This window comes from Venturia canescens, chromosome 4 (assembly GCF_019457755.1).
Source record: "Venturia canescens isolate UGA chromosome 4, ASM1945775v1, whole genome shotgun sequence".
NCBI lineage: Eukaryota > Metazoa > Arthropoda > Insecta > Hymenoptera > Ichneumonidae > Venturia > Venturia canescens.
Window position 1 is genome coordinate 16,676,055 of NC_057424.1, and position 26,794 is coordinate 16,702,848.

Consider the following 26,794-nt stretch of genomic DNA (forward strand, 5'->3'; position numbering starts at 1 on the left):
GCTCGTGTTGTACGTCATGCGAAATCTGTTAATATATAAATATACACATAAATAGATAACTAGTTTCCATCTAGAAATTTCGTCGCATCTACGCTCGCATTGTAAATTTTCACTAGCGAATTTGAGGCTACCCCTTATATGGGTATACGCTGTAGCTCGCCTGTATAAACACGGAGCTCGATCTTCATTGAAATCCCCAGGGGCTTTAACCGGAGCGACTATACATTCGAGTCTTACTCAAACTGGCCTCATAGTATTTTGCAGGAATAGCAGACTCCTCGATACCCATGGGATTAGAAACAATTTCATTTTTTTCTCTCTCTCTCCTTCTCCTCTGCCCTTACTGTGCTCCGTTGCAGTTTCATGGACTGTGGACAGATGGAAGTAGAAATCCATTTTTTTTGAGGAATCATTTCTCAGCAGTTGCAGTTTCTGTTGGACAAGAGTTGAATCAAAGTCTTGATGAATTGTGTGGGGATTCAATCATTTTTGCCAGTTAGAATAATTCAACTGTCACTAAAATTTCCTGACCTCAAGTACCGATGCAAATATCCACCACCAATTTAGGATCAGTTCGATGAAAAGTCACTGAGTACGTTCATTACGCAATTTCTGACAGACGCACCCCGACGAAACAACTTCCCTTAACTCCAAGTGGAAAATTTGATATTTAAGAAGTATTAAATCAAAAGCGATATTTGAAACGACGCTCCTATTCACCTGATGGGAGTTTGTAGGCAGAACGGAATCGTTGTCGACTCTCGGAAAGCGTGATGCGATACGTGCTCGAAGGTAATGCGACGATTCGAATCGTTATGTTTCCAAAGAGACTAATGGTGGAGAAAGATAGAACGAGCGGAGGGAGAGAGAAAGAAATGCACGTTTAATATGTGCAGCGCTTTGAGTAATGAGCTCCTCGACGTCAGACTTGCCGCCGACAGCATCTGCTCGAAGCATTTCCAGAGCACTATTACCAACCCGAGTAATTTTCCTTTCTGCATACACAGTCATGAGGTATCTTGTCAGTATTCAGAGTTTCATCAAATTTTTTATTATTCACCATAAATTGAGAATTGAAGTTTGAAAAACATGTTGACTCACCCTTCAGCCAGTTTTCCTATTCATCGTTGAGTGTTTCATAAAGTTAAAATTTGTAAATTAAATCAAATGAAATAATAAAATCAATGTTTGGGAAAAAGCCTTTAAAAGGCATTAATAAACTCCAATTTATTTAAACCAGTTTAAATACAACAAGAGTGAACAATCGGCTGGCTAGACCGATCGCTGGCGTGATTGAATTGATGATATTCCAAACGAATATGAATAAGAATTTTTTAACTTTTTCTGAACTTGAGAACGTTGCGTGTCCTGAACTCTTATATTTTTTTTCTTGTTACTAAAACAAGAGTTTCTGTTGTTTTTATCCCTTATCTTTTTATAAATACTATCGTGTGTTTGATCATATGTTTTCCTACGGAACAATCATGCTTTAGAACCTGTCCCCAAAAAATAACAATAACCGAGGCGAAAATGTGTCTCGAAAATGAGCATATCGTAATAAAATTGTAAAGCCTTTAAAATTTCGTTGAGCCCATCCGAGAACGGTTGAACGACGAGAGAAAAATAGCCCCATCTGTTGGGAAAATTTCGTTGCGAATGCATCTCACGATTTAGCCTTATATCTGGAGAAAAAGGAATATCAAAAGTTGCACGTGTATTTATATGTACGCCTGTCTCTGTGTGTACAGACGTCGCAGTGCTGCCGATACGTGCTCGAGTTACGGTATACTCGAAAATATAGAGAATCGGACTTAAAGCAACCGTGTGTGCTTTTCCTCTCCGGGGCTCATTCGTTTCACAGTTTTCTCTTACTTTTTCACGCGGCACTTTTCCCCTTCTCAATTCGGATCACACGAACCACAATTCTTCATCTTCCCTATACGCCCCCCGCGCACTTGTTTATTTCTCATGCTTCGTTGAAAAATTCTCGAGGGTTGTTCGTGCGCGATTTAAAATTCCTCGAGCTTTCACTTCTCTTCATGGATTCCGGATATAAAATACGTCGTTGAACTCTGAGAATTCGTTGATCATTCTAAAGTCCATTAAGTACGAAGCTCGTGAAGGCTGTCAAGAAAACGTTTGAACAGAGTTTTTATGTCGAATTTCGTAAAGATTATTGCGAAAATGATAATTTTCAGTCCAGTCCAGTCTCGCGAATGGCCTATTTTACTGGAAGCAAAATGGTCCTGCTCGGCCGCTTGCTCGACGCGTTATTTCACGAGGGAGAGCGAAACTCTTTCATACCTTTTGGAATTGCGGCGAGACGGACACGTGTACGGGGATAAGGGCTTCCTCGGGAAAAGGGGGAGGCTGGGAGCGGGTGAGGGCGAAAGAGAAATCACCGTTCCCGGGCCACGACAGAATTTTGAATAATCCCCCTCGTCTCGCGAGAATCCCTCTCGTCTGTTTGCTCAGTAGCTCGACCTTCCCCAACCTCCAACCCTTGCCGCTTCATCCCTCACACCGAGAGGAGAGCGCTAACGTCTGAGCGCGGGGACGTGTTCTCGTTATCGCTGTGGATATTGGAGGCGAGTTTACGAGGACGAAACGCTGCACACGGAGCGCAAAGTGCTCCTGCCAGAAATGGAATGTACGGACATGCCGTCCCCGCCACCTTCAGACTCGCCTACGTCGGCTGCTTTGCCTCTTCAGGCTAAAGCTGTCGCTCCTCTTCTCTCCTGACAGAGAATAACCGCTCCTTGCGTTGTCAGCGCTTGCCAAAAAAGTACGCTGATACGTGCACCGAGCAGCTTCTCTGCTCGAACGAACCTTCGCTTTCCTGCGATACATCAGAGTTAGTACAACGACCGATTACGCAGTGGAAATTCCCTGTTTTTTGCCTGATTCCATGAAACTTTGTAAAATCCGCAGTTTGTAGTCCAATGTGCAGGTGTGAATCGATGGTCAAGCCGATGGGCTCTGCCCACCCGGGTTACGAATGCCACTTCTCAAGCTCTGAGCTTCTCGGCGTCACTGTTTACGCTCCTTGAAATCGTTAGCACCGCATGATTTTTATCTCAGCAACAAAATGCCGCAGAGAAATTTCAATGAGTTGTTTCCTCTCCGGAAATATCTCTCTGTAAAATTGAATGGGAATTTCGGAGACGTTACGCTGACGTAATAACTATGGATGAAGCGAGTTGTCATGGAGCTTGCTTACCTTTATGCACCCCTTCGAGGGGTCAACTGCTATCGTACTATGTTGTGAAAACCAGCCTCATATCTCTTCTCGTAATGTTAACGTGCCTTATAACGAAACCCTCGAAAATTCCATTCCGTACGACAATTAAACGTCAACGTGGATTATACACTACTTTATTCATACGCGATAGTTTTACGAACTGTAACGACTCTCGTACCGGATACGCCGTTTATGACTCTCGTTTTTACGACTCCGTGCAAATGAAAACTGCAAGAATAAAAGGGTGGCAATGAAGAATGTACATTTAGTATATCCATATTTACTAAAATTTCGCAATCATTGTGAAAATCGTTGGAAAAGGAACGAAGAAATTGTCAATATAAGGATTGCTAGCACAGTGTAAGATGTTCACTTGTTATTTTGCCAGTTATGAAACGGGTCAATTTTTTCGGAGTTGGTCGTGGAAAAATTTATCAATGTGTTGAAATTCAAAGTTATTTTGTCGTGGAAAAAGAAAATTTTCGAAATTCCCGAAGATTATTCTCGTTGAAATATTCATTCAAAGATTTGTATCTTGAGAATTTGTTCTACAGTTTCAAAAGATGTAGGACCCTTGTACAAAGGGAAGGATTGAGGAGGAAAGTCTCGATTCGATTCGGTGCCTCGCTGGTTTCCGATGAGGCAGCAGGGAGCGCGTTCGAAAAAAATTATAAAAATAAAAACGTCACGAGTTAGGGGCGGGGAATTCGGTCGAACTCGACTGTATTAGCTTCAAGTTTTTCCGAGGTAAAACCTGCTCCGGCTCCGTGGGAGGTCTCGGTCCAAAGGAACGCTCGCTAACGTTCTTTTGTCGCCACCGGTTTGAGACGAACGAGAGTTTCGCGTCTGAAATACGGAAATTGAGGGGGCGGCAAGAGAAAAAAGGAGGAAGAAAAAAATTGAGGGATAGGGAGCGGGAAAGAGAGTGACTCTACGTCTATAAGCTTAACTTCCATTTTCTCCTGCACTTTTTCAGAAGCCCGTTTTTTCAAGCTGAAGGTCCCAAAGCTCACCGCGATCTCGCGCTCTTCCTCCGCATGTATACGACCGAGATCTTATCGAAGGAGAAAAGTACGAGTAGGGAAGCACTCGAGGTAACTGTTCAGTTCCTCTTGTATTTCTAAGGCTCTCCCCGACCAATCTTTTTTCTCGAAGAGAATAATTTCAGGAGGGTTCAAATCCCACGTAAAACTCTGTGTTTTCATATCTCTCCTTGACAAATCGATCGAACGAAATATTTTTTTTTTTTCAAATTTGCTCACTTCCATTAAAAACTTTACGAAAAAAAAAACGAAAAATGTATTGCAAAGGATTTCCTAGTTTTCATCATTTTTGTATCTCGATTGTTTTTTTCAACGATCAAAATCGTTTTTGAGACTCGAAACTTCAGTACGTGTCCAAGTTTCCGGTTGTGTTTCAACTTATTTTCACACAATTCCGAATCTAATTTTTCATCCGCTCAACTCCTTTTCTTTATCTTGCCCTTCGCGATGTCTGAGAGTCTTCGATTCATTTCCGGTGCTGTCTTTCCATCATGGAGCACAAGACTTCCTGAAAATACAAGGTACGTGCGAACGAGAGCTTTTTTCCAGGCCCTCCATCTTCTCTCAATTTTCTCAGTACGTGTATATAAATATACGAGAAAAATCATATCGCAGATTCGATAGAAACGTGGTGAACGCCAACGGACAACATATTCGGAAGAATCGACATTTCATTGCGTGTAAATTGCCGGGAATGAGAAATGAATAAAAATCATTTCGTTATCCGTGAATTATTTCATTCAGAGGTGAATTGAAGAAAGGAAAATTATTCGGTAATTGGTCTCGTTTGATTTGACTTTGAATTGCGTGAGAAAGGCAGAACCGATTAAATGAATTCCTGCAATCAAAGGAGAATGAATAACATAAATTATCATAAAATCAAAGATGCCAATTTCTTTCGGCGACAGGGGCAAGAGGCGGGGTGAAATGATAATCAACACCGTCTCAGTAAAATCAAGCGCTTGTCAAGAGGAACAATGGAAGCAAAAGTGATTTAAGCGAACGGTTGGAAAGAGAGAGAGAGAGAGAGAGAGAAATGAGAAGAAAAAGTGAAAAAGGGAGTGAGGAAAGATTGGTCGGACCTCGCGGAGTAGCGATTTAAATTGAGTTTTGCGGGAGCGACGATTTGATTGAGACTTGGCTTCTTGCTGCTGATTCCTCGAATCTCATTGTGTTCCATTGGCTTTCTGTGCGTCAAACAGAGTAGCAAGGAGTACGAGAAAGAAGAAGATCGTGAGCGAGGGAAAGGGCGCAAGTCTCTTTTCATCTCACCCGCTTTCTCTGAGGTGCATCGGCATTAGCATTTAGATCGTCCAATTTTGGGAGAGGACAAAGTTGTTTTACCATCCTGAGTCGTTTGCCCACCTTGATGACGCTTCTCTCGCCCCCTCTCGCGTCTTTTCCTTCGCCATGTTTCTCATTGACCTCTTCGCAATTCTCACGCAGTACCATCAGATCCTCGGGTAAAGTAATAGATGAACTTCTCCCTCGTTGCTTCTCTCTTTACAACCCAACAGTAAGAATTGTTTTAATCCGCAGGCCTGAACTCAATCTTCATATCCGCACGCTCACCAAGATCGTCTCAGCCAATTGTCCTCGGGGTTATCAAGTTCTCATTGTATCTCGAATCGTCTCATGTTTTTTTCCAAGAAAAAGCTCCTGTCAGAAGAATTGGGGAAAAAGAAAGGTCGGGATACTCCTGGAGATTTTTACAAGCGGGAAAAAGACCTTAAAAATCCATGCGAATCCATACGAATAATGCATTGCAGGACACCATGGCCGAGCTAGGAACGCAAAAGAATTGAAATAACGCGAAGAGGCCCTTCAAACAGAGGGTTTGACTGGAGCGAGACTTATCTACTTAAAGCTCGTAACGTCGGGATATAATCGCTTCTCAAGCGCCTCAAGCACTTCTCTATTCCGATTCACTGTCGAAGTTCTGACGCCTGCCACCAATTACCACTATGAATACATCATTCTCATCGTCCCTAAATAACACTGCATCACACTTACACGTACCCAAGCCTCCTTACATACGCGTATGTACATTTTAGGTGAGTATAAACCTGGCGTTTCCGGTGATGCTTCGGTAATGAAATTCTGTAATCAGTCTGGAATCACCAGTGAGATTATGGATTCGAAAGGGAAGCGAGAAGGGATTGGAGCGAGTCAAGTTCAGCAAAGTCGATAAAGATGTGGAGATAGAACCGAGTAAGTATACGCCCCTCTCTCTCTTGCTCTCTTCAACTTTATTGCTATCTTCCTCAAGCTCCCTCATCCTCGCTTTGTCTCGTTTCAACGAAGGCAAATGCCCATTCGAATTCAAGGACAGCGGTGTGTGTCGTAGCTCAGTCTCGCGGTTACGAACCGATTTAATAATGCAGTCACGGGGCGCTTTGCTCTTCAACCACCAACTCTGCGAAAGAGAAGAGCGTGAGCCACGCCATAATCTCGTGGTATTTGCACAGCATATACGGCTCTTGGAACACTGGCACAAGACGTTGCGTCTCCGACATTCGTGCGTCGTTGACGGGGATGCCGAGTGTACTGTGAATTTCGTGATTAATGAAAAACACCGAGTCTTCGTGCAGTTATCGATTTTACGGGATGTTCATCTGATAGGACTGCAGGCATCAGGTTTTTTCAGTATTTTTTGGTTTGCTGGGTGTTAACCATTGATGAATGTGGAGACAGTCGATGATGATGGACAAAACTGAGCGAGGAGAAAACGAAATTCATCACTAAATTTCTAAATCAGTAAATTCTGAATTTCTAAATTTTCTGAATCGCACTCAATTTTTGTTTATGTTGATCAACTAAACGAGTGAAACGAAATATTTTCTTCCAAGGACTCGAAACATTTGTTTAATTCTACTTGATTCATATAAACTTTTATGATATATTTATTTGAATATCAAGCACTGAAGTATCTAAACGGTTTTGTTGAGAATGACAAATATTTTGTAAATCGAATTATGCTGGTCAGTTCAATATGACCCAAAATTTGTTGAAATGTATTATTATGTTAGCCAACATGATTTGTGAAAAATGACTAATAATTTTGATAGTCGGATTTTTTCTTCGTGTGGCTTAACTAAATCTTTTCGATGACGAACCAAACAAATTTTCTATACAAATGTCTACGTCAAAAAAAAATTCAGTATATTTTATGTGTAATTTAGTTAAACGGATTTGCTTATTTCTTAACTAACCAATTAAGTTTCTGCCTGATCAAATAGTTGATTTTCTTCATTTCAATTGTTGCTACGAAACACTTTTTTTGTATATTCCTAATAAATATTTTGTCGTGTGTATGAAACTTAAAAATTTTACTTAAATTGAACATTTTTCAAGTGTTACAACCAAATTTTTTTTTCAGTTTCTCGACTGACGAGCTCATCGGCAGGTGCTTCCTCATCGATTGCTCTCCGACAGCACACCGAGCCAGCGATCGTTGACTGATCCATGTTTCAACAACGTCATGGAAGCAGAAACAACCGTCAAGGATTTTTCTTTTTTGAATTCCTCAACGTTTTCAACATGCAAATATTTCTGATGGGAATCTTGACATTATTTTTATCTTGCCTACGTACGACTCGACACTCCGTTGAAATATGTGCCTCCAGACAACTGAAGATGGAACAACACACGTCACGGCTCGGGTCAAGACGTTTGCATGAAAATGTTGCCGTTCATCTCCCACGAAAGTTTTGCTCCTTCGTTGAAACTTTATGTACGACATCGTCGCATATAACGATTCTGTATACCAGCAGCCGCGGTAATATCGGTAAATCCGTAGGAAAAGAAAGGCACGAGTGTGGCACATTTTCTCGCCAAGTCGTCAGGTGTGGCGGAAGGTTTTCTTCGTGATTAAAAACAGTCCGGAACGAAAGCGTTAAGGAGACCGGAGACGAGAGTTGCTGAAACTTTTTCTGGCCTACCTCCGAGTTCGGCAGTTATACACACGCATACGCCTACCAACTTTTTATGTATAACATCGATGTTTCGTGTACACAACGATGCCGGTAAACAAAAGTGATAGCGTTCGGAAAATAAAGTATAAAAAAAGCTAACGCCGAACCGATACTCGGCCTGCTCGAAATGACCCTGAAAAATGGCGAAAACTCGCTCCGCTGCCCAGAACTCTCAAAAATCGATATACAATAGTTGCCAAACTCGAAACATTAATTTCCAACTATCCTTCGCCTCCCCCGGACACAGTGTATGTCTTCATACGAACAGGAGCTTCTGTTTCAAGTCCACCTTCCATAACTTTGTAGCCAAATACACTTGGCTCTTATTCGTGGAGCTCAAACTTACCACACGAACTGAAATTTCAACTTCGCTCATCCCCTTAACATTCATGAGATAAAAAAAACTATTGAAATCTTCGTTCGTCTCGCTGCAAGTCTTTCTCTGATACTGCAATCAATTAAAACGATAATTACTCAACTTTGCTCCTTAATTTGCTATAATTGTTTGTATCGCTGTACCCACGGTTCTTGAAAAGTGAAAACGTCCAGAAACTTCATTCAGTGTGTGGCACTGTATTTCAAGTCTGGCCTATCTACAGAATGGAGTACTTCGAACTATCCTTAATGGGGATTCTCTCGTCACGTGAACGACGATCAAAGTGTAAGTAGAAGGATCAAGATGAAAAGTCGTACGAAGAAGTGAGTTTATTAGGTTTTGTAAACGACTCGTTGATTTTTTTAGAGCAAATTTGTGTGTACTCGTCGAACTAAATTTGCTTGGAATTGTGAAAAAATATATAATCTACGAGGGTGATCGATTGTTCAGATATTAAAGGTACTCGAGGGAAAGAAATTGTCTTAAAGTTACAGTAATTGAGTACAGTTAGCAGTGCGACTGATTCACGATTCACGAACTTAAAGTCAATGAGACGGAGACGATAATTGGTTTTATCCAACTGTAGAAATGAATGAACCAATCAAGTAATTATAAGTTCTTTATTAATTATTGTATCAAGGTTGTAAAAAACTACGGATTCGTAATGATACATCGAGTGGTTAAATTAAGAGGAATTATGATGTTACGAAGAATAAATAAAGCCATAATTATTCTTGGGAATTGATGACACTCTCAGGAATCTATGAATCTGTGGATGATTTCTTCAATGCTTTAGCTCGAAGCTACAGAAATTTTGATGTTTTCAAAAATAAAAATTCTTTCTCAATTCGCTCGATTTCTGTGCTCGATTCAATGATGAATATTTAATATTATTTTGTAGAATAATAAAACACTTGTTAACTCGAACACGTCCGTGGGGGAAAAAAAAAATTCTATAAAAAATGATACGGAACGGCTCTCGCGAAGCATCTCGTTTTGGCCAAGTGATAAAACGAACGAGAGCATAAACCGGTGGAATTAAAAGGATCATTTCAATGACTAAATTAAAGCTTCTTCGTTTAACTGGGCTTTCGCTCTTAACATTAATCTAAAATCACGATTTCGTTGCCGTAAGAACATTGCCAGTGTACAGGGTGTCTCTAGTGGAGCATTGCAGGCTGCTGCGTCCGGATAAATTCATGAAAATGAACATTTTTTGTGAGGTGCAGTCGAGGGAAAAAAAATAGGAATCGTAATTAGACGATGACAATGAGCTCCGAGATGGGAAATCGAATCGGACTTCCAGGACACGGACTTCACCCTTTTCACACGTCAGTGAATTTCGAAGGAATTCATCGAAAATCTTCTTCGTTGATTTCCTTGTCCGAAAATAAAAATTTTAAAGTAGAAAGTTCTTTCTTATAAGCATGAAAAGGCAGTTGATCCAAAAACTTGAAACACCCAGTACGTATTCGACGAGTTTCCACGAATATAATCAAGCACGTTCTCTTTTTAATGATCGTACACGAAGACACGTCGACGTGAGCGAAAGAGGAAGAACGCCAAATTCTCCTGATCGAGTTACCGGCACTGCGGCGCAATGTTCGTTACGGGCTGAGGAGATTCGAAGAGAAGGGAGCCGATTTAAGGAGGCTTTAAAACGAAAGTTGAGATTGCGCTATCAATGAGCAGCTCCTTCTGATATAAAATACACTTGAATTTCCGCATAGTGGCAGTCGAAACATCAGCGATCTTAATTCAGACTCAAGTCCAATCGATAATTTTCTTAATTCTTCATTTAACTTTCCTTCGTCCCATAGCTGTTTAGCTGGCCCCTCATGACTTTTAATCTTGGTAGACTTTATTGTCCTGTGACTGAGGTGAACTAGTTGGCTTGTCGCGATCCGTCGAGTCTGCTTTGGTAGAAGATTCCGGTCGATCGTGAAGGTAGCTCGTCACACGAGATCCAGCCCCCGGAGCTGCAGTGCTGTCGTAAAAATAATCTCTGGGTCGATAAGCCCTGTAACCAGTTCAACATTTCGTATACATACGCGCGAACACAATAAATGTCGCGTGTTCACGTGTGCGTGTTTTAATAACGATCGAAGAGCTCTTCGTTTTATGATTAAGATTTAATTAAACTCGGACGAGGCACCTTTTCATTGCTGTCGATCGAAATACCGCAAGCTTCAAAGTATCCCTTCGAGACTCGGGGCAATTTCGTGTAAAAAGTCTCTACGTTACTCCCCGAAAGTTCTAAACATTCGGTCCGAAAAAAAGGACTCGAAATTAATGAAAAATCAAATTGGGCTTCGAACCAACAAAAATAAAGCGAAAAGTTATGCATGCGAGTTCAGGGACGGATTTACGAACGATTTTAGCAGTGTTTTATGATGAAGGCGCCGATTATGTCGTCACAACGGTTCGCTAAGCAGCTCAAAGTAACTCGTACGAGATTTACAGCTGAATTGAGATCATTGAAGGAAAAAAGGTGCACCTGAAGGAGCTAGAGAAATTGGCTTATCATATTATTAATTCGGTCATCGGATAATCAGAATAGCGACAGATGCACGAAGCATTTTCAGCGAGTTTGAATCCTATTGTTCGATAAATCGACTCGTACCCAAATGTCTCATTAGCTTTGGAGTATGTTTACTTTTGTCTTTGATGAAAAAGCTCTCAATTACGATCGGATAGTTATCCGGTACGATTAATGAAACGTTTTGAATTTGTTTGCAATGAGAATTAGTTCGATCGAAAGAGAAGATTTTTGTACGGTGACTAAGCTCCGTTAAGCTACGATACGTTATCGTGACCTCCTCTTCTTTCAATCGATAATTTCGTATGATCGTATACAGGATGACCGTTCGCTCTCGTGTACGTGAGAATGACCGAAAGAGTAATTTAGACGGTCAATTACACTTTATTGCACGTCGTTTGCCAATTATAGGTGACCCGGAAGTGCTTAATGGCATGGAGAATCGATATACATTTGTTGCAAAAACTCTCGTTCACTCTCGCGTGCCTAACTCGCATTATTCAATCGCGCTATCTGCTTCGAAAATAAAGACCAATCAGAGGGCTTGTGTTTTGTCAAGATTTATCGGAGATCCCGTCGATTTATCGACTTGGACTTACCCACTGTCACGATCGCGATTCAGGTCCCTCCAATTGTCACCATTCCTGTAAGATTCAATTGCAAAATGAATTTTCAGCGAATAACTTCGAATTTAGTTCAAAATATGAATTGTCCCTGGAATCTTCGTTGTCTCGAAATTCTTCAATATTTCTAAAAATAATATGTTTGATCACAAGAAGATTTACCCAGGATCTCTGTTGTAATCTCTCCAGCTGTCTCGAGTACCAGAATAATTCCAGGCACTGGCATAGCCACGGTCGTATCCAGGTCCCCAGGAACCAGAGGCTTGGTAGCCTCGAGAGTCCGGTGGGCCCCCGCGCGATGGATACCGATCTTCGTACGGTCTCCGCCATTGGTTTCGATCGTAAGGATCGTATTTTTCATAGCGATCGTAAGGATCGTATCGCATCCAATAATTGTTGCGAGTGTACCGATCGTATCGATCGGCGTAAGGATCTACGGGGTCGTAAGGATCGATGGGCTTTCTGGGCGCGCTGTGACGATCGTATCGACCCCCGTAGAATTGGTAGCGTAGATCGAGATTGTCGTAGCCGTTGCCACGCTCGTAATTGCGATCGTACTTGGGATCGTACCTTGGATCGTACAGTGGATCGTAGTAATTGCGGTCGCGATCGTAGCGAGAATCGTAACTGATTGAAGGGAAAAAACACTGATTGAGTGAAAAGATTCTCTGGAGGAAAAATCGATGCGTGAAGAAACTGAGAGCAGGAATGAACGAACGGAAAAATCGGCGGAAAGAGAAATCGGTTATCAGAGACAAAAAATCTGTAATGGATCCCCTCAAAATCGCTCCGCTTCTGACCGCGAGCACTCCAAACCCGAAAAAATCATTGGAATATCGATTTGATCGAACATCCTTAACGATTTCTTACCGATCTCCGTAGGGCATCATTGGGATCGGGCGAATCAATTCGTTGCGTGAATACGGATCGGGTCTGTCGTATTCGTAAGGGGGTGTTCTTGGACGATCGTAATCGTAAGGAGAACCTCTCGTTCGATCGTATTCCAGGGCAGGTCCTCTAGGTCTGTCGTACTCGTAGCCTGGGCCTCTGGGTTTTTCGTACTCGTATTCGGGCGCTAGAGCACCGCCTCTTTCGTAGCGATCGTCATAACGATCCCGATACCTACGTTCCTCGAGGTCATCCTCGTAGTAGCCCATTCTCGGTCGCTGCCTCCATCTTGAGAAAAAAATAAAAAGAGAGGAAACAACAAGAATAATAAAAAGTAGCATTCCATGTGGATCTGAGTGGAATAAGAAAATTTCAAAAATCCATTAACGACAGTTCAGAAACAGCAATTTCGTAATACGCTTCATCCTCACCTCGGAGGAAGAAAAATATTCTTTTTTATCGCTACCGCGAGCACAACGCTTCCGCTATTCTTTTTTATTATTTATTTTATTTTTTTTATCTTGAAAAAGAGTTTTGGACGACGCGCTACAGCAAAATCCTCGGACGAAACGCTAATGCACAGCCAGACCCACGACTCAGACACGCACACACGTATACACACACGTATGAAAATACAAAGCTCTCACTCTTTCGTCGTCGGAAAAGTTTTCTAATATAAAAGGTAGAGCCCGCGGGCTCCCGGGGCTGAGAGGCTTGCTTGAGAAGGAAACAGCAATTGGCGAACGCTGCGCGAGCTCTTCCCGCCTCGTGATGTCAACGTGATGTAAGTGAATCTACACTGCGCACACCCATTTTTTTCGCCCAGCAGATGGAAAATAATCGATAAAACGTAACTTCAAAGTTTTATATTGCGACGAGGCACATATTTTTATCCGGATCACCGAATAAAGTGAACTTTAATGAATTCATTTTCCTGGTAAATATTCTTCCTGCACATACAGTCACGAAGTCCAGAAAATATCCTGAAACTGCGCGTGTCAGGCCAGCAATGAAAATGTTCAATTCGGAATGAAATACACGACTTTTATTGAAGTTCACTTCATCCAGCCATGCATGTGTTTAATAAAATAAATATTTACTCGAATTTTAAGTGAAAATACTACGAAGATACTTCAGCTTATTAATCGCAATTTCATCATAAGATCACTCCGAGCATCAAGAGCCTCTGTTCCAATGATAAATTGAATGAAAAAGTGAGTGAGGAAGTTTTGTTCACGAAACACACGAAACAAATCGGACTTTCCGATCTCCGCTTGCGTTTTCCTTTGCCCTCCTTCGTCCGAAATATCCTTGCAGAATACGCTTGCTACGATGCCGGGATATTGATAGAATACAGTGAAATATTGATGTGTCCATAGATTGAGAGGTTTGTATAGCGAGAAACGAAACTTACCCTCGATTGGTGGCAGCAGGTTTACGTTGGTCGCAGGTGATGCACCGTGACTCGAAATAAGCAGCGTCCCGGTGCTCCACGGGCTCCGGACGAATTCCAATTGCGCCGGACGTCACAGAACTGTCAGAGCCGTATCGACTTGCATAACCATACTGCTCCGAACGTGCCTGTCGATACAACTTTCCTAAAGTCGTCGCTGCTGATATCGTTGTCGTTTCTTCGCTCAGAACCATCTCCAGAAGCAAAAATAACGAAAGAAAAGAACCACCGAACTGAAATGAAGGAAAAAAACGTGTTGCAATATTTTTCGTGCTTTCAATCGCATATTTTAATAGCTGCAAATATATTTCAATGAATCCAATGGATTTTAACATAAAATTGTTCAATTGCTAATTGTTTTACCGCACAATTCTTCCAATTGTGTTTTATTATATATTTAAAAAAGATTCGTATGGACGAAAACATTTTTATCGTCGTATTTCCACAAACTCCTCTCACTGTGTCAACATACATTTTTTGCCCACGTTCGTTCGAAGCAATGAGCTGCACTCCATTTACTGTTTTTACAGATTGCCACGAAAACTAAAAAATCTTTCGACTACTAGGAAAAAAGAGATTCGAAAACATTCAACTTTATTCCAGCGAATCGAGTCATCAAAAAAGCGAGCGTTTGTCGATGGGTGAATTTTCATTACATTTCATTATTTTCCAACGAACCAGCCACTCCGGGCGATCACTGGTTTTTAATTAGCGATAAACTTCAAAGAGCTGCACGCACAGTATGAGGAGTGAAGCACAAGTTGAGAGTTCACGGATTCCATTAAATCAGTAGAAATCATTAGTGTAACATCCAATTAAACGAATGCTGATGTAAACAGAATAAAATTGAAGAAGGAATTCCCAAGCGTCGTATGCTCACAGCAACAGCCAACCGGAAAAGGTTTCTCGTTAAGTCCCCAGGTGCAAAAGCTGCGACAGCTGTCAGAGGTTTTCTGTGACGCGGAATTCATTTTTTGAAATATCTGCCACGCACGTCACTGAATAATTAATCCGAAAATTTTGATCGATACGACAGCGACCAACGTAACGATTCGGAAACAAAACTGCAAAGCCAAGACCCGTGCGTTTACGTGCATGGATGTGAGAATGTTCATTTCACTCGAAAGAGCTTTAATTAGCTTCATTTTATAATCCCCACGATGCTTGTCCGAGTGTGCCAGACTGACGTCAGCGATCTCGGAGGAGAGCGGGAGACTGGATTTAGTGAGGTCGTGGCAGAGCTCGCCGAAACATTCGCGACGAGCTGCGACGCTCCAAGGAAGTAGCCATTATTAAATATGCTCATAATATATATGTATTTTAAGGTAGTTCCCGGGGGGGTTGGTTTGGCGCTGCTGCTCCGGCCATGGGAGACCGACAAGAGCGAAAAGGAAAAAGAACGATTGCGGGTTTTTTTAATTTAACGCACCGCGGAGCAAGGAAAGAGAATGTGCAGCATTTTCTATAGTTTTAACTGCAATCTTTTTTCAAACTTTACTCTGCGTACTCCTCCTGAGACTCTTTGCGCGGTTAAGACCTTTCAAGTAAATCCTGTGTATACCTCAGGCGAATTCGGTTTCCTCGCGTAAAGTCGAATAAATTAAGTCCCGTTTCGAGCTACCTTCAGGCCAAATGCATCGTGTACCAACACACATTTCGCAAACTCTTTTCCAATATTTTTCAAAATCGATAAACACGCGGTTCAGTTCCCCATTAAGTCATTCGTTCTCGTCGCTTTTCATGCTTCTGCCATAATCACAAGAAATTACTCTACGAAATATTTTTTCTCCACCTCATTCCAGCCTCGTACGTTTCGTCAACGGTTTCCACTACACGTTTCAGGACACCCTTTATACACTTTAAATTCCGGGCACCTTAATCCATATATACATTCGTCTTTCGAGGACGAGAAAATCTTGATTTATTTAACGCCATCTCGCGCGGTCTGTTTCTCGTCAGTATTTTACCTCACGGGTTCGTGATTCCCATACTCACCGTATCTACTCTAATGCGGGGGTTTGTGCTTAGGGGTAAATTCTCTCGTTGATACTACTTCGCCCGGGAACGAACGTGCTTCCTACGAATAACACGAGCCAAGTGATTTAAAGACGTTTATTGGTAGGATTGCGGTTTATCTGGGGAGCGTATTGTCTTCTTGGGTCTTTGTAATAAATCTATTGTCTCTTTCTCTGAACCACTGTCAGCGGGCTCTTCGATCACTGTTGAGCAGACCAAGAGAGTGATTGTAGCGGAGCTCTCTCTTCTTGTTTCGCTTTTATTACCCTCGCATCCGAGACTTTAGTGCGATGATTCATCGCGGATGAAAAATTCCGTAACAAAGTTACGTGGAATTTGAAAACACTGATCGAAGCAGGGACTCGATGGATTGAAAAATTTCCATCTGCTTCCTGTTTTCTGACGACCATTTTTTATTGACCCCCCAAATCGATGCATTCGAAGAGAATACAAAGTTGCTCAAAACTCCGGATCAACGGACACCGAAATTCATGACTCCACGTTTATTCGAGTTTCCGGAAAATGTACTCCAGGGGCGGGTCGGAACGCTCTGATTTCGCAACGCTTTTCCTAGAGGCATGGAGACGGAGATTCAAAAACGTACAGTGTATATTATTCACGTACAAAGCCGACAAATCTCAGGTAATAAATGAAGCATTTACGGCCTGTCGCGCACCGGGATTCGTGCCTGGCTCTCGTCCTTCTAAACTCAATTAACCCGGCAAAAGTAGAACGAATTTGCATTTAAATGTTAAATGCCTGTCTCTGCGTGTGTTTGGGTATAAAAGCTTGACGAACCGCGGTCGCGCCCCATTGCCAAAGACGTAACACGTTAATTGTGATTTTCACGTGCATATGAAAGTGGAAGAAACGAAAATGTAGAGGTAAATGAAGATTAATTGGGAAGAAATTATGGACAGAGATGAAGAAAAGTGACGAGAACAAGGATGCTCTTGTACAAAGCTCGTTAATCGTACGTTCGAGCGAGCGATTATCTCGTTGATTTTGACGGGTCTTTTCTTCCCAGCACGTTCTGCTTCGCTGTTTTTATGATCCCAATACACCGGTCAAGTTATTCAAGCATGATAAAATAAATGCTTTTTAATGCATTAGCATGAATATTCAAAAAGCTAAATCATAAATAATGCAAATCTTTCGAGAGCTGTTTTGGCAAAAGTGAGTTTGCTTGTAAAGCGATCGAAAATTCCACCACGGAGGGCTCATCCACGGAAAATTCAACGGGCAAGTTAAATTTCGGTCTTTGGAAAGTCCGCGTGCGTATACATGCCCTCGAATAATCAACTTTTGTCCACACGTAGCGTATAACTTTGAAAAACAGAACGATTTTCTAATGGAGCTGAGCGATTTACGGTGTCATTATGGCATCGGTTTTCCTTTTATATAGTTTTCGAGACGCCAAATTAAATTGGCATATAAATGACAGTGTTTTCGTGTTCGTGGACAAAGTTTGACCGCGTTGGGTCCGGGAGGATTAGCATTTGGATGGAAATCATTGAAAATGTCCTGTTTCAACTACGACAGTGTATTTCAGTGTTGTTTTTTTTCTGCAGTCCGATGTAAAAAGGAAAACTTGAAAATAGAGTTTTGGGAAATGCTACAAAAGCGTCGAATGGGTCACGATGACCCGAATAATTGTCTAGTAAAAATTCATGTCCCTCGTTGTTTTTCTTTCCACCGCGTTAGTCCCGCGCAGATTTAAGTTTTCACCAAGTTTTCACGGTCTCTTTCGCTCTTTCGGCCTTCGTGAGAGCTGTCAGAGCGACGGAAGGACACGCCAGAAAGCTCGACGAAAGTGCGTCAATACTGGTGAAAAGTTTGTTTTTCTCCTACTCATGCATATTCATTTCATGCCATATTTTATATCAATAATATTTATTATTACCTCAAGGCTGTTCAGTAGGCGATCACATTTTCATGCAGATTTGAAGCGCATTACCGGAAAATGCTGGCTCAGCAGGAGGCACGGGGTCGTCGTAACGGGTCGAGGGTCTCTTCCCCTCCTCCTTGCCGCATAAAATTTACATAAACCAAAGGGAGAACGAGAGGCAACGAGAAAAATCACTGCGCACATATTTATTCCTATCGTTAATCGTGCTACCTGCTGAACCGTCACTGCTCCGATGTGCTCCAAAATATATCGTCACTTTGGGCCTATGGAGCGATGCAGAGTTCGTGGATTTTCGAGCCCGGCTCTGAATATCCTGAATAGTTTTTATAATTCAATTATAATTATAATTTATCATTAAATTATAATAAATAATTTAAACTACGAGATTTTACTTGACTGCTCCAAGTCCATTCATTTTTAATGGACAGTTTTTTTTCAATTCTAGTAGAAAGAAGGGATAGAAATCGCGAAAACGAAGAGAGGAAGAAAGGAGAGAAAATATTGGAAAGACGTGACTGGACTCGGGGTAATCGTATTCTTCAGATTTTCGACTCTGGCTCAGGGACTTTGAGGTTAGATTTCTTCAACTCGAAACTGATTTTTGGGACACCCTGTGAATGGCTCTGTTCGAGAACAATGAATGGGGCTCTGTTTCTAGAACGCAATTGGCGACAAAACTTTCCATGGTCAATGCACCATGCTCTGTACTAATCGGAGATGCAAGCTCGCGAACGTGAAAGGACGATGATTCCTTTAAACCGTTCGCACATGGAAGAGCGTAAGAGACTGCGTAATAAAGAGTCCAGCAAGACTTTCTAGTGGATTTACGCGCGTAATACCGACCACATTCTTATACTAACAGACTGGAAAAAAAGTCATGGGCCATAATAAAAAAACGTATAACTATTAAAATGTTTTCATTGTGACCACGACGAGGCATCGCTTTTCAAAAGAACTCCATGCGTTTGTAATACCTGCTTAAAACGATGCATTCATCAACGCACGGGGTCATGAAAAAAGTTGCGTTATGGAAATTTCTTTGGAGATAAAAGAATGGCGCGGGCGCGAATAAAATTCCACAAAGGACAAAAGAAAACGCAGCACGGAAAATGATCCATTTGCGCAATGATGCAGCTCTCGTTTATCGACGTGAAAATCAATTGTTCCCAAAAAGTCAAAAGACTGTCCTCGCGCGTTGGAAGCTTCGGTAAGCATTTTATTTTGTCGAATAGCTAAACTTTGAGCATTGATATAAATAGTCGTCTTTCCACATCAGTAACGTCCGATGTTCGTCTTCTGTCAATTCAATTTCACACCGTCAATTATGACGGTTCCAATCGCACTAGCCCAAAACCCTAATCAGACAAGACCCCATAAAAAAGAATCCCCAGAAAAGTTTGGCTCGGTGTTGAGGAATTCTGGGGTTATAGCTCGGAATTTCGCTGGCCAAAAAATGTTGGAAGAAAGGTGAAAAGGAGATAGAGCCGGGGGTGGAGGAGAGAGAAAAATCGAGGGAAAGAGCAAGATCCAGGGTGAGCGAGCCTGGAGAAGTTCGTGGCCGGTAACCCGTAAATCAGAGAGGGAATTTCCACCCCACTTCAGCCCCTCTATCTCGTTGCGTTTCTCGCAAACTCACTATTTCTCTCTCTTAACTCCTTTTTTTTCTATACGCAACCCCAATCCACCACCCCTAACGAGCTCATAATGCTTTTTTTTTTTTCTTTTCTTTTCTTTTTTTCGTTCCGTTGCGTTTTTTAAAAGTACACGCTTTTTCCTTCTTTTTCATTCCCTTTTCGGTTCACTCGGTGCGCGTTGGCTAGCGCCGCGAGAAACAGAAACGAGTAAGGTTCAAGGCAGTCCATTAGCTTCCTCCCGCGTTATGTGTTCTACGCCCGGAACTATGTAACACATACAACCACCTTCGCGGCTCGTACGCACACAGACACGTTCATAACACATAAATACTCGCGCATTCATATTTCTGTGGGAGGGCGAAATACTCGAGGATGGTTATTCTTTCGTCCAACAAAATAATAAGAGCGGATGTGACTTCATGGGAACATAAAAGTTACAGAGAGAGAGAGAGTTTGAAAATTACAGAAAGAGTTTGAATCAGTGGAAGAGAGAGAGAGAGAGAGAGAGGGGGGGGGGGGGGGAGGGAATTTCGCAGTGAAATAAGTAAATAGATATACACAAAATTGTATGCACAATGAGCGTCAGAGGTGATAGAGGTCGCTTCAGTGGCCCTGATGCGACACCCCCGGAGGTCTCGCACCTGCGACCATTATTCTCTCGCCACAATGTACTTCCTTTTGTCAAAACGCGGCCATGCTCCAACACACTATCGCGATCCATCTCCCTCCTTCTCTTCCCTCCCCCCGGCTCGGTTCCTATCCTTTTCTAGCACTTTCTCGCTTCCTAGCCTTCCGCATATCGTGCGTGCTTTTTCCGCAGCTCATTTCTCTACAACCCCCTGCGTTGTTTTCCCGCCGCCAAGCTTCCTGATCAGAATTTATTACGAGCACGCACGTGAGTCGCAGTAACGACTCGGTCGTCGCGCGGCGTACGACCCCAACCAGCAGTGCTCTCGTCTTAACGAGACGATGAATTAACCCATCCACGATCTAATTTTGCCCGAACTGTGAATGTGTTTGTACAATCTTAGCGGCGGGACTGAAAAACTGGGTAACGAACAGATTTGTTCTTTTTTTTGTGGATTGTTAAATCACGCTTACTCGTATTCGGTGATTTTGTTTTTTTCAATATCAAACAATAGTGGCTGTTTGTCTACGGTAAATTTCGCACGAACTGCTTCAATGACTTTTTCAACTGGAGAGTTTTGTTTGGGGACCTCGAAAAAGAATAAATACAAAATAAAAGAATGACAGAGAGCTGCGGAAATCCGCTGTTCACATCTCACCGTCGGGAATGCATCGAAATTTTTAGGGCATGCCAGCCCACGTGTGCGTGGATGGGCTCGTGTGCCCGATTTCTCCATCCTCCTGACATTACACGCGTACGTGTATCGCCCTCGTATATGCTGGGACAAAGAAAAATATTCCATGCATCGGCGATCGCTGGAGCCAACGGACGGTAACGATTGCGAAGCCCAATATACGTGTGTGCGTACATTCGGGATGCGTGTCTAGTTTTTTTTTTTTTTTAACTATTACTGTGTCGGTTGATCTAAATTCCGACAATCCCACCTCCTCGAAAAAAAACGATCGAGTTGTTTTTGTGGTCACTGAACACTCTTGATAAACATCGCCAATGGAAAATTTCAATGAGAAACTTTGGAGAACAAAGTGACTTGGCTAGTGGATGCAGAAAGTTTTAAGGGCTCTACCCTAATTGCAATTTTCAGAAAATCCATTTTTTTTTATTCAGCTTTTCGAAAGTATACATATTGGGATGTTTCATACTAAAATTTTGTAAAGGTCTGAGCAGTCCAAGTGTACTTTTGAGCGACGTTTACTTGGCTGTCTGAACGCGCTTTAAACGAGTTTTTCTCAAAATTACGGTTTTGGACGGCTCGTTGATAAAATCTCCGAAACTACTTAACTGATCCTTACCAAAATTTTACCGCATGTTTTTGATGACTGTGACTAGAGCGCTTTTATCATACGAATTTTGAAATTGTGAGCGGAACTATTATTTTTTTTTTGCAAAAAACGATGAAAAAAACGTGCTTTTCCGTAGTTTTTGGAAAAATGGCCGCCATTTTGTCATTTTTGAAAAAATAAAAAATCGTATGATACGTGCCATAGCTATTTACCTATTGAATCTAAAATCATTTTTATTTTTCTTCTCTCGATCATTCATTCCAGAGGTTTTATCAACAGCGCACAACCATCTTTTTTTGGACTTGTCTCCTCCTTCATTTTTCTGTACGAAAACCGAGTAAAATGAATATAAAAAAAATGTTTGAGTACTTTAAGAGTGTACTTTTTAGGCCTAACACTTATTATATCCGTATTTATAAATGATACCGATGAAAAAAAATTTGTGAAAATAATCTTTCATTTCTCGTTTAATTAGGGTAGACCCCTTAACAGGCACTTTGATTTCAAGGGGAAAATCATAAAAAAACTGCATGGCATAGAAGAAAGCTTGTGGTTCGAGTGGTGATAAAGTTTTTGTCATGATTAAAGTATAACTGTACAAACGATTCAAAATTGTGCCAGGACGACCGAACCATTTTTCTGCTTTTCGCTGCTCCTCCAAATCCACCTAATGCTACAAAAATCGATTTTTTTTTGTTTCGAAGAAAATCACAGGCAATGCAATAACCAGGGGTGAAAGGTAAGGAATGAAAGAAAAAGGGATTGTTGAAACGTCGTACCAACCCGCAGAAGGAACGAGTTCGCGGCCAATGGTCCGTTTCTACTGCGTACTTTCGTCGTCCTCGTCATCCGAAGCGATTTTCTCGATATACTTTGGGCGGTTGTTTCACGGTTTCTATAGAGGCTCGACGTACCAGCGATGAGCCTTTTCGGGGAAATGGACAAAGCGACAGAAAAACTACGAGCTCCATCTTTTTTCTTCTTAACACAGTGCACCGGGATCTTGGAGAATCCTGTCTTACTTTCTTTCCAATCCTTTTACTGGCACCGGGAAACTCCCGGCGTTTCGACCACCCATTTTTACTGATCTTATGATCACCAAAGATCATGCTCAAAAAATCGTGGCTTTTTTCGTACAAAAATTTTAACGCACCTACCATTGAAGCTTTCGTTCCTCTTTCATGTGAACCGTATTTTACAACAAAAATTCAAAACTCCGTGTTCGATTTTCCCAATCTTACCAATAACCTTAATCCAAGAATATTAGAACGATGCACACTCTAAACTTTAACCACTTTTTTCAAATCCCTGTAACGATTCAAAAGTTCGAGAGTAAAGTCAAAAAGGTCGGGATCAATCGCTGTTGTTCCAACAGAAGAATCTCCATTTTTATGTCGATAGCATGACTAACGGTCTTGGGTTGGAGATATCACAAAGCTCTGTAATGACGGTCGGTCGTCTTGCACTCCCGACGATTTTTCGTCCTCTGTTTAGCCCGCCTCGATCCTTTTTCGCTCGCTTTTTAGCTGTGCACCCCTATAAAGAAGCATCCTCGGTTCGACCCTATAAGTACACACAATTTTTTAGCCTCTTTTCTTCTGGGTAAACCAGTGTTCTTGGCCCCAGACGAGTGGATAAGCTACCGACGAAATTAAGAAGGATAGCGGAACGTGAAAGCAAAAGAAAGCTAAATGCTGCGCAGAGAATACCGAACTCTCGCCCGAAAGAAGATGGCAGAGATGCTTGTTTAAAAGAATGAGGGTGTGTAGAATAGCGGAGGATAGCAAGAGGGTGATGTACGAAGTTTCAAACAATTACTCGTCGGTGAAGAAGCGAAGTTAATCGAGTCTTTGTCCGGCGAAGCGTTCGCGATATACGTATACACAGAGAAAATTCTCCATCGCTTTTCCTCAACCTTGTGAGTCTCCTCGCAGCATCCTTCCAATTGTCGATGTTCCTACCGGAGATTTACCGAATCCTTTTCTGAGCAAGAGAGCCAAAAAGGAGTAAGAAAAGTGGAGGAGAAAAAGGAACGACAAAGTGATGGAGGAGAAGAGAGAAAGATGCGAAATAAAAAAAGACTGAGAGAAAGAGCGAGAGGAACGGGGGCAAACAAAAAAAATGAACGAGAGAAAAAGATGAAACAAAAACCTGCGAGCCGAATAGAAAAAATAAATGAATAAAGCAAAGGAAAAAATGTGTACAGTGGTCTCGAACAACCGGTCGAACGCACAAGTGAATCCAACGTTTCAGTTTTCGCGAAGAGAAAATGTCTTCGAGAGTAAAGCTCTCTCTCTCTCTCTCGCACTCTACTTTCTCGTTCGTCTTCTTGAAAAGCTACGTGTCGATACACTTCTCAAGAGGATAAGAGAAAAAGACCTTGAAGACAAATGGTAAAGATAAAGAAAGTCTGAAAAGTGGTTGGGAGTCGTACGCGAGCTATGCGAGGCTAATGAGGGTCAGCTAAGCGGTAAATTTTTGCGGTTTTTCCTCAACAAGCTTCTCTTTTTTGAAAAGGCTGCTTTTTATCATCGCTTAAAGAATGGAGGAGAGCGTGGCACAACGAAATACGTAACGAGCTAGTGAAAAATTATATTTGCCTCTGTTGACGTTGTTTGGATTCGAGCTCATCGCAAATAATGACAAACTCACGAGGAATACCACCTTGGCAAGACGCTCTTCTACTGTAAAACCTTCTTTGTGGTTAAAAAATTCTTGGGCTGTTCGGAAAGTCTCCAGAGCTCAATGAGAACGAAAAACTTTCTGTTGTTCGTTCTGAATTCAAACACGGTAACCTGTACAAAAATATCAATAAAAAATTGCATCAAAATATTTTTTAAAATATTTTGCAGAACAACAACAGTCGCATCTCAGAGGACCAAGACCGTGCGAGCCCTCATTTGCGGATGGGCAAAATATTTATTCCAAGATCTCTGACCACTGACTCTCGTTACCCGACAAAACGAAAGTTAGACGCCTCACGCGGGAATGCGGGCTTTTCGTCTCTGTTCGGTACTAATAAAGATTCTCGGGGCTTAATTAATCTTGGGCCGATTAAAGAAGCCCCCCCGAGTACCATACAGTAAAACAAAGATTCTGAAAGTATACGAAGAAGAAGAAGAAGCAAGAGAAGGAAATTCACGCGAAGAAAGTTCTAAAGAGATGTAGCCCGAGATCGCACATCCTCTTCCATCTGACAACTTCTCGTATAAGAGTAGATTCCTGGACGAGAAGCAAGATATAATGAGAGAAGAAAAAGTGGTTTTGCTATGTATAGTTGGCTTGCGCTCGGCCCTCCGTGACGTGATTTTGTCGAGGAGGCTCGCGGCTGTTGCGAGAGCCGAGATATCCTCTCGTAGCACGATTCAATTAAGCACGATGGCTATTTAATCTACTAACCATCAGGTGCACCCTCGCTAGGCGTATAACGCTATCCTGGGAATTATCTATTCTCTGCCTCTCTCACTCTCGCTTTTTTGCTTGTCGTTGTCCTCGGAGAAAATGATAGTATGTCCCTGCAATCTTGATGCAAGATTCACTATCTATATAACGTGGGTCAACCCTTTATCCGATTATCATTAATTACACACACATTTTCATGTACTACCTTGGTTCATCACTCATTTTTTGATCCCTCGTAAACAACAAAATCAGCTTTTGCCACTTTTTCAAACATTATGATGGCGCTCTTTATTGATATTGCATTAGTTATTAATGATCCATCATCTCGATCGTAGAAAAAAGTCGTCAATTCTCATAGGACATTGAAACTTTTCATTTTTATTATTTATCTCTCAAATTTGATGATCTCAAACTTCATGAAAACGAGTGTAACGGGGTTTGGTACGAATTTAAAAAATCGATGAATAAGTGATTCGTGGATCGATAGAACGGTGTTTAAAAACGGCGCAAAATCTTTGCTCGCAGCTCGATCATGGATCCTGGGGTACGACGACGACCACAGTTTCTAGGAAGAAAGATTTACGACTGGCAATTCAGAGAAACACAAATCTCGATAATATTTCAAAGTTTTTCGCTTTTCATTCTCGTAGCAATCAATTATTTTTCCCTCGCGGTGAGATTCATTCGTAGGATTTTATTTTGTGCGCTTCCTCACTGTCGCTCGTATCTTTTCCATGGGGTTTCGAGGTTTTTTGGCACGACACTATCCGTAATTGATTGCGAACGGAGCTCCGTTGGCCACAGAGATCTGTTAAGTGGACGCTTCGAGACTGAGATAATTAAGGTCGGATCCGCGGTGCTCACCTTTATTCGCCAAAGAATTTCAGTCGGCACTGAACTTTTTTCTAAGTTCGATATCTTCGCTCTGTTTCGGTATTGATCGACATTTTAATTAATGGGCGATCAATTTTCGTGACGGTAGATCGGGCTCCTAATTTTCAGCGTCGATCTAAACACCTATCGCGCGTCACTGTCCGGACCCTCGTCAATAAAAAACGCCCGATCCCACTAATCGTTATTCACTCCGATCGAAATTCTCGTTTGTTCGAAAGTAATCGGCACTATGCGATCGCGGTTTGGTTGAACGGGATGCCAACAAATAGTATCGAAGCTTTTGGAAATCGCTTGAAAAATCGACATCGGCAGACGGACTTACCATTTTCATGGCCTTGAACCTCGTATGAGTGCCGCGATGCGTCATCGCAGCGGCCGAGCTCTTGCTAATCCTCAAAAAATTCGATACTTTGGTACTTCGTGAAAACTCCGAGTTTCGATGAGTCTCTGTATGAAATCACTCGATTATCACAGTCTGAAGGCACAAGTGTGTTCACGCGCTCGTTACGTTCTCCGCTTTGAACGAGTTTTTACCTCCCGCAGCTCGTTTTATAGGTTCCGTTGACCTTGGGCCTGGCCAGGCCCTGACTAGTCAGACTGGCATCATCCCCTCGCCCCTTCCCCCCCTCTTTCCTCTTTTTTCCTCTTCCTCTCCTCACCCCCCTTCTCAGCCAACCAGACACTTACCGCACCTGCTCCTGTCGATGTAACTGCCTCTGGCTGTTTGCTTCGAACTATGGCGCTTCTGGTGCTCGGATCATCACCCGGTTTCACATCACCCTCTCTTGTCTCGTTCGTTTACCCAGCCGTGAAACTCGTTACGGTGGCGTTCACCTCGCTCCGAAGGCCGAAATATCCGTTCCGGAACTACTG

At 42.1% G+C, this 26,794-nt stretch overlaps 1 protein-coding gene across 1 annotated transcript; it reads right to left on the reverse strand.

Moving 5' to 3' along the window:
- Positions 1-9,240: 9,240 nt before the first annotated feature.
- On the reverse strand, positions 9,241-26,426 carry LOC122409512 (eukaryotic translation initiation factor 3 subunit A). The gene is made up of 6 exons (XM_043417143.1): positions 26,244-26,426; positions 14,099-14,370; positions 12,667-12,972; positions 11,959-12,423; positions 11,773-11,817; positions 9,241-10,654 (listed from the first exon to the last, which is right to left on the reverse strand). Exons 1-6 carry the CDS (start codon positions 26,286-26,288, stop codon positions 10,480-10,482), a joined length of 1,308 nt encoding a protein of 435 aa, XP_043273078.1. The 5' UTR covers positions 26,289-26,426; the 3' UTR covers positions 9,241-10,479.
- Positions 26,427-26,794: the final 368 nt, after the last annotated feature.

Coding starts and splice junctions, on each gene's coding strand:
- LOC122409512 (XM_043417143.1), bottom strand. CDS start 26,288: ATGACGCATCGCGGCACTCATACGAGGTTCAAGGCCATGAAAATG. Junction 14,371..26,243: donor GGTTCAAGGCCATGAAAATG/GTAAGTCCGTCT, acceptor CCTTCATTTCAG/TTCGGTGGTTCTTTTCTTTC. Junction 10,655..11,772: donor AATCGCGATCGTGACAGTGG/GTAAGTCCAAGT, acceptor AACTGGTTACAG/GGCTTATCGACCCAGAGATT.